This window comes from Gopherus evgoodei, chromosome 8 (genome assembly GCF_007399415.2).
Source record: "Gopherus evgoodei ecotype Sinaloan lineage chromosome 8, rGopEvg1_v1.p, whole genome shotgun sequence".
NCBI classification, from domain to species: Eukaryota; Metazoa; Chordata; order Testudines; family Testudinidae; genus Gopherus; species Gopherus evgoodei.
In genome coordinates, this window is record NC_044329.1 from 810,994 (window position 1) to 829,351 (window position 18,358).

General features: G+C 67.0%; 1 protein-coding gene across 3 annotated transcripts in view; it reads right to left on the reverse strand.

Moving 5' to 3' along the window:
* Nucleotides 1–15,079, reverse strand: part of DBN1 (drebrin 1) — a 34,887-nt gene extending 19,808 nt beyond the window's left edge. For all 3 annotated transcript variants that reach the window (XM_030573472.1, XM_030573471.1, XM_030573470.1), the window contains exons 1-6: nucleotides 14,930–15,079; nucleotides 3,539–3,594; nucleotides 3,181–3,293; nucleotides 1,712–1,786; nucleotides 740–871; nucleotides 337–414 (exon numbers count right to left, since the gene is read on the reverse strand). In XM_030573472.1, coding sequence (XP_030429332.1) covers nucleotides 337–414; nucleotides 740–871; nucleotides 1,712–1,786; nucleotides 3,181–3,293; nucleotides 3,539–3,594; nucleotides 14,930–15,015 — 540 coding nt within the window. In that variant the 5' untranslated portion in view covers nucleotides 15,016–15,079. The remainder of the gene's footprint in view (nucleotides 1–336; nucleotides 415–739; nucleotides 872–1,711; nucleotides 1,787–3,180; nucleotides 3,294–3,538; nucleotides 3,595–14,929) is intronic.
* Nucleotides 15,080–18,358: the final 3,279 nt, after the last annotated feature.

Sequence of the window (18,358 nt, forward strand, 5' to 3'; positions counted from 1 at the left end):
GTTCCCCGGGCTGGGCCCGGCTCCCCGCTCGGAGCACCGTGCTCTGGTGCATGGGGTCACAGCACCACTCAGGTTTGGCCTGGCTACCTCGGACACTGCTTGGTTTAGGGGAGCTCTCAAGGGTGGGCCCAGGACAAAGGCAGCCCTGGGCATGGGCCACACATCCCAGCCACAGGTGGTGAGCAGGGCAGAGGACAGAAGGCAGCATCTGGGCTGAGGGCAGCTCAGGCTTTGCAGAGACCTGTGGGCTGTGCCAGGCCTGGGGGTGGGAGTGCCCCAGGGGGTGCCCCATGACTGCTGCCTCTGCCCCACGGTCGGCTCATCAGCTGGCCCCACCTTGGCCTGCTCCCAGAACTGCTCCCGGTTGAGCCGTTTCATCTCCACAGCCGCATCGGTCTTCTGATAGGTCGTGCCCTGGAACAGATGGGGGTCAGCGGGGTGCAGCAGTGCCCCAGCACCAGCGGGGGGGGGGCACACAGTGGTGCCATGGCAACAGCAGAGGGAGGGGCGGCAGAGCCTGGCAGTGCCTTGGGATCAGTCCCGCCATGCTGGAGCCAGGCAGTGTGGGGCCACAGGGCTCTATAGGTGCCAGATAAGGGCCCGTCTCCCCAGTCCCACAGCTCAGAGCCCCTGAGCAGTGGGTCTGGGCCAGGCGGCTGAGGATGGCTGGCGGGGCAGGTTCTCTAACCTGCTGGGGAGAGGGATGCAGGCGGGGGACCCGCTGGAGGTGGGGCCTTACCACAGGCTCAGCGTTCCGCAGGCGGTGCAGCACAGGGCTGGAGATGCGAGCCAGGCCGTTGGAGAGGCGCTGCCCAATGGCCCCCGGGTCCACATCCTCCACGCTGCTGGCGTTAACGATCACATCCACACCCTGCACCAGGAGAGCAGCATGGGAGAGCTGGGCCAGCAGGCAGGGGGGATCTGAGCCAATAGCAGCATTGCTTCAGCCCAACCCCAGCATGGTGCCAGCCCCGCTCCTGGTCCGTGCCTGCCCCCCGTGGGGGTTCTGAAGGAGCTTAGCTGTCAGCTGGCCAGCGGAGGGGTGCAGGGTCCCAGCACAATTGGCGGCGAGGGGAAAAGACAGGGAATCAGTGTGAACCCAGAAGCCTCGTGTATAAGGTTGCTGGATGGGAACCAGAAATTCTGCTGGCACAGACTGTCTCCCGCAGCACTGCTGCGAGCCATGGCCAGTACGCGTTTGCTAGGCCTCACCATGCTGGGCCAGGGAGGCTGCGAGTTTTAGTGTCACTCCTTTCTCTCCCCTCTGTGCGTTTGCCTTGGCGCAGCCCCATAGGAAACGGACCCGCCTGTAACCAGCAGCTCCAGGCCAGCCCAGCTCACAGCTCAGCTCTGCACAGAAGCCAGTTCCCAGCCTTGGGGCTGTGGGACAAGGGTCTGCCCCTTTCCAGACTCTCCAGCCAGAGGAAGGGAACGAGGGACCATGTAGAACGAAAGCCTGGCTTGATGATCACATTTCAAAGGCTCAAACTTTTCTTTTTCTGTCTCTTCAGCAAAGGATCCCCGGGGGGGTACATGGGGGGGGGCTCGGCAGGACATGTGCCTGGCACTCAGCAGCCCCAGGGCTCTGGATACCAAACCCAGCTCGTTTAACCCGGTTTAATCTTGGGCAGCGGCAGCGTCAAGTTAACACCTCAGACTCTCTGGGCCGTCACTGCACCCCAATTAATCCAGCCTCCCCAGCCCCACTGACCTGGAAGAACTCTGCGATCTTGGCCACGTGGCTGGCACAGGCACACTTGCGGGCATCGGCCACGTCCTCCCCAACCTACCGGGGCACGGAGAGCAGAGTGAGATGGGGTTGCAGAGGGCACCAGGGCAGCAGCAAGGAGTGGAAATTCGGGGGGCCAGGCAATGACAGATAGTGTTTGCTCAGTGTCTCCCCCGACACCCTGTTCCAAGCCCTGGCGCCCCAGAGAGGGCGTCACCTGCCGGCTGGGCACATGCACAGGGCAGCTCAGAGCTGTCGGAGTGTCGCTTTCTGACGGGCGGGCACAGAGTTCTGCCCTGCACCCCAGGTGCTCGAGTGAGGTGCACCGTGGTGGCAGCACACCCCTGCGCACCCACCCAGGCTACACTCCTGGAGTCTGGAGACCCCCTCCACCCAAGCCCAGCTGGGTCCAGTGCAGGGATGCAGAGGTCCACTAGGTGGCAGCACAAGAGCATGACGGGTGCTGAGCCCAGGAGGGATCCCTGGAAAAGCCCCGGGACTCTGGAGATTGGGGGTCCTGGGGGGATATTCCTAGATGTATAGGCCACACAGGACCATCCCTCTGACCTCTGGCAGGCCAGACAGAGCGGCCCAGCCTGGATTTACAGACTCCAAGTGAGGCAGAATCCGCCCGGCCTGCAGCAAGGAAATTCCCAATGAACTGCAGTGGTCAGTTCCCATCAGTGCCTTCTGGTCCCTCTGGCTTGTGTCCTGTCCCATCTCCAGGCACCAGCTCTCGTTCTGCCTTGGCCAGCAGGACTGAAGGCCCCTGCTCTTGGGAATCTCCTCCCCATGTTGGTATCCAGAGACCAGGGTCAGGGCACCTGGAGCCTCCTCTGTTCAGCCAATGGACCCAGCCTGCCAGGCAGGTTTCCCAGGCCCTGGATTGCTGAACCTTCTGCGCATGCCCAATGTCCTGTTTGAAGCCCTGGCTCAACTGGATCCCGTCACAATTCCAAGTCCTGTTCTGAGTCGCTGCTTTCTCAGCTGCTGCCCCCAGCCAGCCACGCGGCCCCCCCTCAGGTGCCAGATGTGCCACCCTGTTTTGCACTGTGTTCAGACACGCTTGTCTAATGAGCCCAGCTGCCCTCAGAACTGACCAGTCCCCAGCCTCAGTCCCTCCCAGAACTGGTGTGTCATTTGCAAACTTTTCCAGCAACGATGTGACATTTTCTTCCAGCTCACTGATCACGTTGACAAGCATTAGGTCAGGAACAGGCCCCAACCGGGCAAGGATCTCCCACCACCTGAAGTGAGCTATCAGACAGCATATAGGAACAGGCACCCAACCCCCGCAGAACAGCATGACCAGCCCCCCACTGCACTGACTCAGAGAAGGTGCAACCCACAGCAGACCCTGAGCTTCATCATCCCGAACGTGCAAACGGCTCAAAGGAGGTGTCCCGCCTGCAGGCCTGCGCCAGTCCCCCTCCCCCGCGGGCCCTACTCACCCAATTGACCAGGACGTATTTGGGCAGTGCTGCCTGGGGCTCTTTGACACTGCAGAAGCCGTACATCACCTTCTGGTTCTCAAAGTGGCCAGAGAGCTCCTGCAAGCCACCTCCTGGCAGGGCAGGGAAGAAGCACAGTAAGTCTGTCTGTCCCAGGCAGGGGGTGGGCAGGGAGGAACCACGGACAGTCTGTCCCCCCCACCCCCTGGGGGTCAAGTTTTTTGCGGGGAGGGGTGTTTAGGCTCCCTCAACCCCCCAGAACTGCAGCCCCCCATTGGCAGGAGGGAGGGAACCCCCATGGGCGTTGGCTGGGTGGCAAGGACAGCAGCGCAAGGTTGGGGGGCTGAGGTCCCCTTACCTCCCGATGCAGCCAGCTTCAGGTCGTCAGACTCATCCTCGTAGGTGTACAGAGCCCTGGGGGAGGAGAGCATGTGAGGGCCAGCGAGTCTCCAGCCACACCCCCTGCGCCCGCACCGGACACTTGGGGGGGAGGCACAGCACCCGCTAGAGCCTGCTCACTGAGGGGCCTGCACCCCCTATCATACACAGTGCACCTGCCAGCCCCCCCAGAGGAGGGAACCCCACAGCAAAGGGGAAAGATGAGGCTGGTGGTGCCAGGCATGGGCCAGAAGATGGCACACCCTGTTCTCCAACAGCTGTGGTGACCTCAGCCCTGGGGAGATTCCCACAGGAGAACTGGGATGAAGGTGGGGAGCTGTGCCCCCTGGCACTGGGCACTCCAGGCCACACTGCTCAACCCCTTCCTCCACCCAGCCGCGTAGCCTCATGCTGACCCTTCGGGCCCCCAGAGTGGAGTGCGGGGACCCCAGCAGAGCCCAGCTCCCAGCAAGTCTCTGCCGTTGGCACAAGCCTTTCAGCTCCTCTCCAAGCACAGCAAGTCTCCGCAGTGCGGCCCAGCGCCCCTGGCAGCGCCCTCAGCCTGCCCCAGCTACCTGGGCCCCTGTCCCAGTGCCAGCAGGGACGGGAGGCACCAGAGGCCTGGGGAGAAGCCTCCACATGGCCGCGCCCAGCAAGACGGGGAGCGGGATCCAAGTGGCAGCCCCATGGGGGTTTGTGAGCAGGGAGTGGGGGGTTAGGCACCCCCACCCCTGGGCTTCGGGCCCTGGCTGAGCAGCCAGTGGCCGACAGGGCTTGGGGTTGGGTGTCAGGGGCTGGGTCCTGGCCCCCAGGCAAACGCACCTGGCCGCTGAGCAGGTCCTTTCCCCCAATCCCACCCTGGCAGCGTGATGGCTGGACACCTATGAGCCAGGGGCATGGGGGAGGGGACCAGGATCCACCCGTCTGGGGCCAGTCAGCGACTATTTCCCCACAGGCACCGCTGGGACTAGGGCAGCAGCGCCCCCCGCAGGATGCAGCGAGAGCCGCTCACGTTCCCGGGCTGCGTGAGCCCCTGGCAGGGAGCGGAAGGGAATTAAAGCAGCAGCAGCAAATCAATGAGCCTTCAGGGGGCGATGGGGGCTCCATGGAGACGGTTTCTTGGATACCGGCCCCGCACCGGGCTGTGCTGGGCAAGGCCCCCCCCCGTGGTCTTTGCCCTCCTCTGCATCCCCTGCACCCCCCAGCAGCCACTCCTCATGGGGGTGGGCAGCGGCAGAGTCGGTCCAGGCCTGGTGGGCGAAGACAGGGAAATTTCAGCTTATCTAGGCAACCAGCATCCTCTGTCTCCATGGCAACCACCCAGCTCTCCAGCTGGGATGGTGCTGGCAAGCTGAGCTGATTAGTGGGGGAAGCGGGGGAGGCGTCCGAGCGGGGCATCAGCTGCTGTGCTTTGCCCCTGCCGACCTATCTTGCTCCCCACTGCAGCCTGGCCCCCCATCCCGCCAGGCGGCTGAGGGACACTCTGTGGAGCCAGGGGCCTTTGCTGAATCACCACCTTCCCCATCTGCTGAGCTGGGATCCCCTCCTCCAGCTCCTCATCGGTCTGAGCTTCCGGGGTCCTGGGGGGTGGGGGAGAGGGGAAGGGCCCCCGGCCTCATCCCGGCAGGGGCAGTCACGTTAGCCCCCGCACGCCCAGAACAGGGAAGGGGGAATCACAAGCCCAGGCCCCACCCCTCCCTGGGTGCCCCCCAAGGCAGAGCTAACAAGCCCCGTTCATCCCTCACACGTGTGCCCCTGGAGGCTGCAGCCTCAGGCTGGCAGCTCTGCAGGTCCCCGACCATCAGCACTGAGGGGCCCCAAGCCCGCGGCCCAGTGAGGGCCATGCCAGCAGGAGCCCCTAGCCCAGGGGAGGGCAAACTAGAGCCCGTGGGCCAGATCCAGCCCATCAGGGCTTTCGATCCATCCCATGGGATTGCCAGCCCCGTGCACAGCGGGGCTAAGGCAGGCTCCCTGCCTGGCCCCGCGCCACTCCCGGAAGCGGCCGGCACAACGTCCCTGCGGCCCCTAAGGGGGGAGAAGAGGGCTCCGGGCGCTGCCCTCGCCTGCAGCTCCCATTGGCTGAGAACGGGGAACCACGGCCGATGGGAGCTTCGGGAGTGGTACCCACAGGTGAGGGCAGCACATGGCAGAACCACCTGCCCCACATCACCCCCAGGAGCCATGGCCGCACGTGCTGGCCACTTCTGGGAGCGGCACGGGGCCAGGGCATGCAGAGATCCTGCCATAGCCCCACTGCACGCCACTGCCACCCCGGAGCCGCTCAAGGTAAGCAGCGCCAGGCCAGAGCCCACACCCCAACCCCCTGCCCTGGCCCCTGCATGCAATTTCCCCACCTAGATGTGGCCCTGGGGCCAAAAAGTGTGTCCACCCCGCCCTACCCCTCAAGCAGGATGCTCTTGCCAAGCCTAGTAACCACTAAGCTCCGAGCCCAGGGACACAACCCCCACCGCTGTCCATCCTGGCCCTCATGTCGCTTGTGGCTCTTGCGGGCGTTCCCAGCCCCCCCTTCACCGGGCAGAGCCCTAACCCAGTCGCGAGCGCAGACTGCTCCCCCATTCCCACAGGACCTGGGCAGGCCAAGTGCTGGGTGGGGGGACAGGAGCATCTGCACCACTGGGGTCCAACACCGCCCAGGCAGCCCGCCCCCCAGTTCCTGAACCGGTGCAGAGCTGGCAGTTTTGGGAGCCACTGCCCCTCCCTGAGACACAGATAATGGCATAAGGGAGATCAACCTTAATCCCAAAATCCAAATCTCCCAGATTGGCAGCTCAGGACCCAGGCTCCTCCCCAGCCCAGGCTGTCCCCACCCCCACCTCTCGATCCGGATGGTCCTGGACTCTGCTCCAGCGCAGCCGCAGGGACGAGGGGATGTGTGGGGACCCTTCAAATCTCAGCCCACCGCACTGGGGCACCAGGACACTCGCCTGCCTGGCAGTGGGGAGATGAGGGGGTTCCTGCACCCTAACGAGTGTCACGAGCCGCAACCAAATCCCTGATCCAGCCCCGAGCTCCAACGTAACCAGACAAAGAGCGGGCCCAGCCCCCACCCCGCCCAGCCCCCTCCATGCACAGGCACAGCCCCCTCCCACCCCACTGGGCACTGACCCCACCACTGGGCGCTGCCCTCCCCAAGCACAGGCACAGCCCCCTCCCCCACCTGGCACTGCCTCCTATGTACAGGCCCCTCCCCCCACCGGGCACTGCACCCCATGCACAGCCCCCTCCTCCCACACACCAGGCGCTGCCCCCCCCATGCACAGCCTCCTCCCCCTGCACTGGGCACTGCCCCCCCATGCACAGCCTCCTCCTCCTGCACTGGGCACTGCCCCCCCATGCAGAGCCCTCTCCCCCCACACCAGACACTGCCCCCACACCAGACACTGCCCCAATGCACAGCCCCCCCCATGCACAGCCCTCTTCTCCCACACTGAGCACTGGCCCCCCCACTGGGCACTGCCCCGATGCACAGCCCCTTCCCCCTCCACCAGGCACTGCCCCCCCATGCACAGCCCTCTCCCCCCACACTGGGCACTGGTCCCCCATGCACAGCCCTCTTCTCTCACAGTGGGCACTGCCCCTCCACTAGGCACTGCCCCAATGCACAGTCCCCCCACACCAGGCACTGCCCCAATGCACAGCCCTCTCCCCCACACACTGGGCACTGGCCCCCCATGCACAGCCCCCTCCCCCTGCATCAGGCACTGCCCCAGTGTCCTGCCTGTCCCACGCCAGGGCACTGCCCCCGCCCAGTGTCTGATGCCATGCGACGCCCTGCCCCCCCATTGCAGCAGAAATGTTCCTCCCCGCTGCATGCCCAGCCCTGGCATCCGAGGCCCTCCCCCACCTGCTCAGAGCAGGCTGGAGCCAGAGGAGACTCAAGGGCTGGGTTGACACCACCCGGATTCAGCCAGCGTGAGTGGCACTGCCGATGGGGGAAGAGCAGGCGGGGGTGACACCAGCAGAGCGGGAGCAGTGCTGTGGGGAGAACAGGGGTGCACCAGAGGCATGGGTGTCACTGTGGGGCAGGAAGCCTGGGCGGGGCTGAGGGATACTGGGTAATTTCCTCCCCCCCCAACCCTAGCGTGGCCGCCCGAGCCCCCTTTTCACAGAGGGTGGCATGGAGGATCTGCCCCATGGCACAGCACCAAAGCCACCGGGAGCCCTGCTTCCTGCACCAGGCCTGGCCCGGGGGCAGCGCGCCCGGGAGTCCGGCCTGGCCCAACCCAGCGCAATCGCAAGCCAGCCTGACCTCCCCTTAACTCACACAACGGGCAGCTAATTTTAGCAGCTTGGTTCCCTGGGTGCCTGGCCCCAGGCCAGCGGCAGTGCTGGGGTGAGCGAGCCGCACGGGCATCTCTGCTGCCGGGCGGGGGCGGGGGCTCCCCGAGCCCAGGGCTGATGGGACGGGGCGACAGGAAGCGGGCCAAGGAGGAAGAGACACGCAGCGCAATGGCAGATGGGAGCAGAGCACAAAGGCCCAGAAGGCGCCTGCCTTGCTGCCCTCCCACAGGCCACCGGTGCCCCACACACCCATATGGGCTGTAAGACCCCTCGGCCCCATGGCCCAGCCAGGCCTCTGCCCCACTGGCACCATCTTCCGCCCTGCGTTCCCTCGAAGCTGCGTGGCTGCGCACCTGGCCATGCGGCCCCGCCCGGGGGCTCAGGGCTGTGGCAGGGAGAGGTGGACCCAGCGTGGCCAGCTGGGGAAGGAGCCCCTCCCTCGGCCCCATCTCTCCCCGCCGCAGCCCTGGGGCAGCCTGCACCCTGAGTCCCCCATCCCCGGCCTCACCCCAGAGCCTTCATCCTCCTGCACCTCAACCCTCTGCCCCAGCCCTGAGACTCCTCCCTCATCCCCTCCTGCCCCCCAGCCTCCTCATCCCTAGCCCCACCCCAGAGCCCTCATCCCCCTGCCCCAGCCCTGAGTCCCCCCGCACCCCAACCCCCTCATCCCCAGCCCCATCCCACAGCCCACCCACCCCCTGCCCCCCAACCCTCTGCCCCAGCCCTGAGACTCCTCCCTCATCCCCTCCTGCCCCCCAACCTCATCCCCAGCCCCATCCCACAGCCCATCCACCCCCTGCCCCCCAACCCTCTGCCCCAGCCATGAGACTCCTCTCTCATCCCCTCCTGCCCCCCAACCTCCTCCTCCCTAGCCCCACCCCAGAGCCCTCATCCCCCTGCCCCAGCCCTGAGTCCCCCCGCACCCCAACCCCCTCATCCCCAGCCCCATCCCACAGCCCACCCACCCCCTGCCCCCCAACCCTCTGCCCCAGCCCTGAGACTCCTCCCTCATCCCCTCCTGCCCCCCAACCTCATCCCTAGCCCCACCCCAGAGCCCTCACCCCCCTGCCCCAGCCCTGAGCCCCCTCCGCACCCCAACCCCCTCATCCCCAGCCCCATCCCACAGCCCACCCACCCCCTGCCCCCCAACCCTCTGCCCCAGCCCTGAGACTCCTCCCTCATCCCCTCCTGCCCCCCAACCTCATCCCTAGCCCCACCCCAGAGCCCTCATCCCCCTGCCCCAGCCCTGAGTCCCCCTGCACCCCAACCCCCTCATCCCCAGCCCCATCCCACAGCCCACCCACCCCGTGCCCCCCAACCCTCTGCCCCCAACCTCCTCATCCCTAGCCCCACCCGAGCCCTCATCCCCCTGCCCCAGCCCTGAGCCCCCTCCCGCACCCCAACCCCCTCATCCCCAGCCCCATCCCACAGCCCACCCATCCCCTGTCCCCCAATCCCCTGCCCCAGCCCTAAACCCCCTCCCGCACCCCAACCCCCTCATCCCTAGCCCACCCCAGAGCCCTCATCCCCCTGTACCCCAGTCCTCTGCCTCAGTCCTGAGACTCCTCCCTCATCTCTTCCCGCACCCCAACCCCCTCATCCCTAGCCCACCCCAGAGCCCTCACCCCCTGCACCCCAACCCTCTGCCCCAGTCCTGAGACTCCTCCCTCATCCCCTACCACACCCCAACCCCCTCATCCCTAGCCCACCCCAGAGCCCTCACCCCCCTGCACCCCAATCCCCTGCCCCAGCCAAGAGCCCCCTCCCGCACCCTGAACCCTTCAGCCCCACCCCCACCACATGAATTTTGTTAGATGCACCAATATGAAGGTGATGAGTCACACGTAACAAAATCCATTCTGCACATGGACGAGGGAACCGTGGCGGGGATCCCTGCGGCCACGGCCTTGCCCAGAGCTCCGGGCACAGCAGCAGACAAGCTGGCCAGTCACTGCACAGCCAGGCCAGGGGGGTGCAGGATGTTGGGATCCCACGGGGAGGAAGCAGGGACAGAGCCCCTGGGCCAATCCATGGGGAAAGGACCTGGGGTCCCCAGGGGAGGGGGATCCTCCTCATGAGACCCTCCCTCGAGTGTCCCTTTGTCAGCCCCTCTGGTGCCTCTTGCAACCCAGCCGCCAGCCAGCGTCCCCCAGTGCCCTGGGAGCAGCACTGCACCCTGCCCCGCCGGCCCTCACACCACATGGGACGGGGGCAGCACATTCCACCGGGCTCAGGGCCCAGCAGCCAGCGAGCGGAAACCACGGGCCCGGACATGCTTCAGACACGCCTGCGCAGAGTATGGATGGGGCATGGGGCAGCCTGTTCCGACCCCCGTGCCCCACAGCCTGGAGGGGGAGAAGCCCTGTTCCCCAGCCCCAGCCCAGGCAGCCCCAGCCTGCGCACATGTGTTTCCAATGCAGCCCCAGCAACTCACTGCGGGGAAAACAGCACTGAATTCCTTTCCTATGGAGTAATGGGCCCAGCCACCTCCACCAGGCAGAGAGGGGGAGGGGCCGCTCTGACCCCGCTCAGGGGAGGGGAAGCCCCAGACTAAACATCCCCTTCCCTGTGCTGAGCAGCCCTGGGATGGGAGCCCCGTCTGGGCAACAAGGCCACGCTTAGCAATGCTAGCTCCCTCCATGGCCCCACTCCAGCCCTGTCCTCCCTGCTCTGCCGATGCCCCTCACTCCCGACCTGCAGCCCCTGCTACCCCAGCCCAGGGCTCCCCCGAGCCCTGACGATGCCCCTCACTCCCGACCTGCAGCCCCTGCTATCCGAGCTGAACCCTGAGCACAGAGCATGATGCCCTGAGAACAAATCATGCACAGTCTCTCTCCCAGAGGATTGTGGAGCAGCACCCACCCACCCCGCACCACCTCACCCCATCCCCAGCCTCCTCCCCATGCACCCGGCTTCCCCAGCAGAGAACCCAGCTCCTGGGTTAGATCTTTATAAAGGAACAATCAGGCCCAGTGGTTGGGGCCACTGCCCCTCCCAAGAAGCTGCCAGGTTCCCAGGGCTGTCAGCCCAGAAGCACCACATGCCCAGTAGTAACCTAGAGGGAGGGAGCAGAGGGCCCAAAGGAGGGAGCAAGGCTTGAACCTCAGCGAGCGAGTCCTGCTCCCTCACCGAAGCGGCTCCCTGGCCCCCAGGCGGGCTGCACTAACCCCAGCCATGGGAGAAGCATGTGGGGCAGGTCTCTGGCCTGTGCTCCCCAGGCGGCTGGACAATGGAGTCTCTGAAAGCCTTGGGCCCAATGGGGCTCCTCCGGGTCGGTGGGGAGGAGGTGACCAGAGCGCACTGCTGCTGGGGCTGTTGTTATGCAGCACACAGCATGGCTGGCTGGGGGATCGGCTGCATAAGGAGCCCATTGTTCAGCCCCCGGCCGGCCCGTGCTGCATGCACAGAGTGTTTCCCAGGGGACCGTCTCCAGTGGGCAGATTGGGCCCTGGCACCCCCGCTCTCGGGAGCTCTCCCTGCCCTGCCCCTGCTCCTTCCCATGGTGCAGCCTCCCCTGCCCCCCGGGGTAGGACGGGCCCACGTGGGGGCTGCTCAGCTCAGCCTGAGCCACAGGGGGCAGCGGCCTGGAAGGGGGGTGTCCCAGCCAGGGAGCACAGCAGAGTCGGTTAGAAGCCAGCCCAACACTGCCAGTGTCTCCTGGCCCCTAGTCGATCTGAGCAGAGATTTACTTCCCCCCCGGGGGTCACCCCGCTTTGATGAGCGGTGACGAGGCTCAGCCAGACAGGCCAGAAGGGCCCTGCTGGACGGGGCCCTGGCCATGACCTCTGGGAGCCAGGGTCTCGCTGGCTGCTGAGGGAGAAGCCAATGGCCCCGTCAGCAGGATTAGCCAGGTGTGACGTGCCCGCCACTCCCCAGGGGCCAGCAGCAACATGACTGCCCCCCACACACACCTAGGCCTGCAGGGGTGACCTCAGACTGGAGCAGGGACGGAGCAGGCCGGGACCTGGCCTGCCAGGGTGGGCACTCAGTGCTGCCCCCTGTCCAGTACCGAGGGTCTTATCCTGCTGCCTGGCACACGCCCCCTCCGGCTTCGTCCAGCCTGTCTCGGGTAGGACCCCTCTGCCTGGGTCCCTGTGTGGCTTCGCCCTGCCCAGCTCCTGAGATTTGTGCTTCCCACCTGGGCAATTGCTCAGCAGCCCCACGTGACATCAATGGCCGCTGGGCCAATCAAATGGCACTGGATCAATCTGCAGCCTGCAATCTGATTGGCTGCAGGCTGGGCCTCACCCCAGAGCGGCACCAGGCCCCATGTGGCACGCACTGGGCAGCAGCCCCACAGCCAGCCAGGACATGCCAGGCCCTTCGGCCTAGGAGCCTCCTGCTCCCGGGGCCTGGATCACGCCTCGCTAGCAACAAGCCACCTGCTCCATGCCAGAGCAGCCCCGAACCCAGCCCGCGACTCTGGCCATCTCCAAGGCTGGCAGACGCCTGGCCCCTAGGTCGCTGCTCCCCTCGCTGCCAAACCCAGGGCCTTGGCTCCAGCCAGCTTTCCATGCAGCAGCCCCCGGGCCAGGAACAAAGTCTCCCTTCGCCTGGGCCTCCATACAGCCCTCCACCCACCACACGCTCAAAGCCGCCTCCAGAGCCCCAGGGGCTCCACTCCACCCCCAGCACTGCCTTTAGCCTGGTACCTCAAGCCCCTCCTCCCTGCACACCCCCCAGAGCTTCCCCACGTCGCACTCTGTCCCCTCCTCAGCGCCCAGACCTGGCGCTCCAGCCTCGCTTCATAAAGCAGGTCAGAACTCGCTGGGGCCACGCTGGCCACCAGCCTCCAGCTCCCCTCACCCCACACTTGCTGCATCACTGGCCGTCTCCCTGCAAGCCTCTGGGTCTGCTCCCTGGCCCTCACCCCAGCCCCCACAGTTATTGTTCTGCAGTAACATGGTTGGAGAGGGGGCTGCTGCCTCTCCAAGCCCCTAGTCCTGGGGCGGGGGGGGGGCTTACCAGGGCAGGGCCAGGAAGAAGGGCAGCACCCCTGCTCCCTGGCAGAGGGCGAGAGAGGCAGGGAGCGGAGCGGAGCAGAGCAGCAGGGGGTCAAGTACAGACTCGCTGACAGGGCCTCATGGGTGCACAGTGGCAAGGCAGGGAGCAGGCCCCAGGGTGCGCTGACAGCAGAGCCAGGCGCGGAAAAGGGGCAGAGGGCTCAGCAGGGCCAGCGGGCGGGAGGGGCCGAGCAGCCAAGCCAGGGAGCAGAGCCTCACTCATGTGCAAGCCAAGGCAGACTGATTTGGGGTCATTTACTGGGGGGAGGGGGCAGACCCAGCTGAGGGGAGATGGCAGGGAGATGGGTGTGGCTTCAGAGACCAGACAGTGCAGATCCTTTTCCCAGGCCTGGCTGGCTCGGACCAGTGAGTGGGGGCAGAGAAAAGCTCCAGACTCGACAGCCCAGGGAGCCGCCGGATGCAGCCACAGCCCTGCATGGCCACTAGCCATTTGCTTCCCTCCATGCCCTGGACAAAGCCCGGACGCTGGCATGTCCGGCCAAGGGGCTGCGTCGCTATTTCACCCCAGAAGGGGGGTGTCAAAACCAAGAGACTTGGCACCCTGAGACCCTGCTCCCACGTGAACATCCCGAGCTGGAGCCCTGGCCAGCCTGTGCAAGGGGCAGGAAGCTCCAGCCTGGCACCTTACAGGGTGTTGGGGAAGGACGACTGCAATGAACCCACAGCGATGGGCAGGGGTGGCTCTAGGCATTTTGCTGCCCCAAGCACGGCAGACAGGCTGCCTTCTGCGGCTTGCCTGCGGAGGGTTCGCTGGTCCCGCGAATTCGACGGCAGCCTGCGGGAGATCCGCCGAAGCCACAGGCCCAGCGGACCCCCTGCAGGCAAGTCACCAAAGGCAACCTGCCTGCTGCCCTCGCGGAGACCGGCAGAGCGCCCCCCGCTGCCGCCCCAAGCCGGCAGAGCGCCCCCCAAGCCGCCGCCCCAAGCATGCCCTTGGCGTGCTGGGGCCTGGAGCCGCCCCTGGTGATGGGACACGTTAGGAAACCGGGGAGAGCCTGGGGGGCAGGACCGGAGCCACGGGGCCTCTCTGCTCAAACACAAAGGCTTGGCTGCCCTGGAGCACCCAGCGAGGCCGTTCCCCAGCCTGGTGAACAAGGACCAAATGCCAGCCCGGGAACAGCAAGCGAAGGCCAACAGGCCAACAGCACCAGAAACCGCCAAGGGGCCAAACTGCCGCCCAAGCTCCCAGGAGCCTTCACTCCAAGGGTGCAGCTCTCAGCATCGTTCACCTACTGGGGCCCATTAGACACAGCCGCCCGCCCCACACCCCAAGGTGCTGGGCAGGTCCGGCGACCCACTGGCTGCGGGCACAGCCCCTCCATGCCAGCCAGCAGGTACCAGCAGGTAGGAGCGCTCCCCATGTCCCCAGCGCAGGCTGCAGCCTCGGGGGCTCTGGTTCGGGGCCTGGGGGCCTGTGTCTCCGGCACAGAAACCAGCCACTCCAGCAGGAGGCGATCGGGGGGGGGGGGGTCCCTCCAGCACAGGCGCTGCCCCTGCCCCGCAGAAAGGTGAGGAGCCCAAAGGAAATGGGGCTCCAGGGCTGCCCATCCCCAGCGACAGGAGGGGATGGGCCTGTTGGAGCCAGCTGCAGGGCTGGGAACGGAGCCGGCGGGAGGATGGGCACGGCTGGCAACCCGACCGCCCCCCTCTCCCCCCCCGCATCCCCCAGCCCCCGTCCCTCCCCCAGCCCCACCCTCCTTTGTGCAGCTTGTCGCTAGAGACACTTGCACCCCGAAGGCCCTGCAGCCCCGAATGGCCCGGGCCGGGGCCGGGGGCGGCGCTGGGAACCCGGGGCTGCAGACTCCGCGAAGACGGGCCGCGGCCGGGGGACAGGAGCAGGCTCCGGGAGCTGGAGCAGCCTGGGCAGGGCTCGCCCGGGTCCGGGCCCCTGTGCCCCGGGGGGGGCGCGTCCGCCGCCCCGCAGCGGCCGGACCCTGGCGGCCGGTCCCCGGGCGCCCCCGGCCCCGCCGCCCACGCACCATTTTGGGCGGCTCGTGGCCGCTGCTCGGGGGCTGCGGGGTCCCCCCGCGCCGCCCCGCACTTACCAGTCCGTGGGGCTCCCCTCGCCGATCACCTCCTGGTAGGCGGCCAGCAGCGCCAGCCGGTGCGCCCCGAAGCTCACTCCCGCCATGCCGGGCGCAGGGAGCCGCTCGAAGGACCCGGCCGCCTGCCTGCCTCGGAGACACTGCAGCAGCCGGGCGGGAGGGGCGGGCCAGGGGCGGGCCGGCTCCGCCCGCCGCCGCCGCGCCGCATCCCGGCCTGCCGCTCCCCGGCCCCCCAACCATCCGCCCCCCTAACCGCCTGGCCTCCCAGCGCCCATCACCCCGGCCTCCCGGCCCCCCCAGCGCCCCCCAACCGCCTGGCCCCCCAGCGCCCCTCACCCGCCGCATCCCGCCCTGGCCTCCCCTAACAGCTCAGTCCCTCCAGTGTCCCCTCCCAGCACCCCCCAACCGCCTGGACTCCCAGCGCCCCCCAACCTCCCAGTCCCCCCAGCCTCCCCTCCCAGCTCCCCCCAACCGCCTGGACCCCAGCGCCCCTCACCGACCGCATCCTGGCCTGCCGCGCCCCGGCCCCCCAGCACCTGCTCCCAGCGCGCCCCCTCCCTGCGCCCCTCATCCACCACTCGCCGCATCCCAGCCTGCTGTGCCCCGGTCCCCCCAGCACCCCTCCCCTGCCTGGACACCCCCACACCCCCCAACCATCCGCACCCCTAACCACCTGGACCCGCAGTGCCCCTCACCCGCCACATCCCGGCCTGCCGTGCCGCGGTCCCCCCCAGCACCCTCCTAACCGCCTGGACCCCCAGCACCCCTCACCCGCAGCACCCCAGCCTGGCGCGCCCCGGCCCCCCAGCGCCCTCCGACCGTCCGGCCTCCCAGCGCCCCCTCCCTGCGCCCCTCATCCATCACCTGCTGCATCCCAGCCTGCCGCGCCCTAGCCCCCCAGCGCCCCCTCACGTCCGCCCCCCAGCGCCCCTCATCCACTGCCCGCAGCATCCCAGTCTGCTGTGCCCTGTTCCCCCCAGCGCCCCCTCCTACTGCCTGAACCCCACCAGCGCCCGAACCCCCCAGTATCCCCCCACTGCCTGGACCCCCAGTGCCCCTCACTCACCACCCGGATCCCTCAGTACCCTCCTACTGTCCGGCCCCCAGCACCCCATCCCTGCACCCCTCATCCACCGCCCGCTGCATCCAGACCTGCCGGGCCCCAGCCCTCCAGCGCCTCCGTAACCGCCCGGTTCCCACAGTGCCCCTCAACCACCTCCTGGACCCTCCCAGCGCCCGCTGCCGTGCCGCATCCCAGTCTGCCATGCCCTGGCCACCCCAGCGCCCCCCTAACCGCCTTGACACCCCCCCAGCGCCTGCTCCTACCACCTGAAACTTCCCAGCACCCAAACCCCCCAGCACCCCTCACTGGCCACGCCGGATCCCAGCCTGCCGCGCCCCGGCCCCCAGCGCCCCTCAACCGTCTGCTCCCCCAGCGCCCCATCCCTGCACCCCTCATCCACTGCCAGCCACATCCCAGCCTGCCGCGCCCCGGCCTCCAGCGCCCCTCAACTGTCTGCTCCCCCAGCGCCCCATCCATGCACCCCTCATCCACTGCCAGCCACATCCCAGCCTGCCGCGCCCCGGCCTCCAGCGCCCCTCAACTGTCTGCTCCCCCAGCGCTCCATCCCTGCACCCCTCATCCACTGCCAGCCACATCCCAGCCTGCTGTGCCCCGGTCCCCCCAGCTCCCGCCAACCATCTGCCCCCCTAACCGCCTTGACCCCCGCAGCAGCCCCTCCTACTGCCTGGATCTGCCCAGCTCCCACTCGCTCACCCTGCCTCCCCCCGGGGCCCCTACCCAGCTCGCGCGCCCTGACCCCCCCGGGGCCCTTGCCCAGCCCCCACTCGCTTGCCCAGCCCCACCCTACCCCCACCAGGGCCCCTGCCCAGCCCCCACACACTGTCCCATGCACTGACTTTCTAATCTGTGGTTCTGCTGCCCCACTGGGCGGCACAACACCTCTGGCAGGAACAGTGCGCTAAGCCCAGTGGCCACCCTCATCCCAGCCCGCATGCCTCCGGCTGGCACCCTGGGCACGAGGGAACACGGTGCCTCCTTTCCTCGCTGCCCTCTCCCTGCAGCAGGGGTGCTGTGCAGTGAGTGGGTCCTGGCTACTGCTGTTTCAGAGCAGCCCGGTGCCCAGCTCCCTGCCCCCTACAGCGAGTGCGGCTGTTGGGCTGTCATGGCACCTTGCATGGTAGGTGCCACCACACCACTTCTCCTGTGTCACGTCCTTCATTAGCACTGCCTGGCTTGGCAGGCGGGTGCTGTGCCCCCGGGGGAGCCCATGCAGTCTCCAGCACCATGTTCTGACTGCAAAAATGAACTCTGGACTTCAGCTGCCCTGCAGGGCTCCCTGGCTGGCCTGACAGGCACCAGGGTCCCTGCTGGTCCAGACCTGTTCCGCCACACAGCTGGTTTTGTACCCCCAGCCAGCGCTTAATCAGTAATGACAGAGTGGTCAGAGCTCAAGCTGTTTTTTTACATTCATAACTCACGTGGCAGGCCCAGGGTCGCCGGGGCTCAGCCCTTAGGGTGACCAGACAGCAAATGTGAGAAATCAGGACGGGCAGGGAGTAATAGGAGCATCTATAAGAAAAAGACCCCAAAATGGGAACTGTCCCTATAAAATCGGGACATCTAGTGACTGGATCAGCCTTGCCACAAATGAAGAGCTGCTCCCAGCTCCATTGGGAACACTGCGCAGGAGCCCGAGGAAAGACCAGAGCCTACAGGTTGGGGAAGCTGCTAGAAGGCAGCCAAAGGCCGTGCCCCAGACCTCAGCCCCCGGGTGACCTGCCCTGAGCACATGGGTAGGCAACGTTCCTCACCAGTGGCCAGCTCTTGGCTGCAGCTTGGGGCCTCCTCCCAAGCATTAGCCTTCCTCAGGCTCTGCTAACTGGGTGCACGACCTACTAGGCCCTGCTCCTGCAATTCCACCGACTCCTGCCGTGCTCCACTGCCTGGGACCTTCCCCCAGGAGCCTGCCCCAGCCACTGGCACCACGCGAGCCAGGAACTCATCTTAGCATCTTCCTCCTCGGCAGGGAATCTGCTGCCCAGGCCCTTCCTCTGTCACTCACACTGGCCTCCGGGCCGTGCCGCCCCCTCACCCAGCCCTGAGCTCACCCAAGAGCCGATGGCACCAGCTGGAATCAGCGGGGACCTAAGGAAGTCACCATCTAAGGAACACTTACAATGGTGCTGCAGCGGGCTCAGGAGGGGGGCGCTGCCTGCAGCCAGCACTGACACCAATGCCCCAGCATGGTACCAGGGTGCGGCCCTGCAGTGGGCACTCGTCCCTCTACTCAGTGCTGCTGGCCCCACTGGCCCAGCACCATGCGTCAGATCAAAGGCAATGGTGAGGGGCTCCTGCCTGTTAAAGCCCCCCAGCGCTCTCCACCAGGCAGGAAAGGCCCAGGTCCT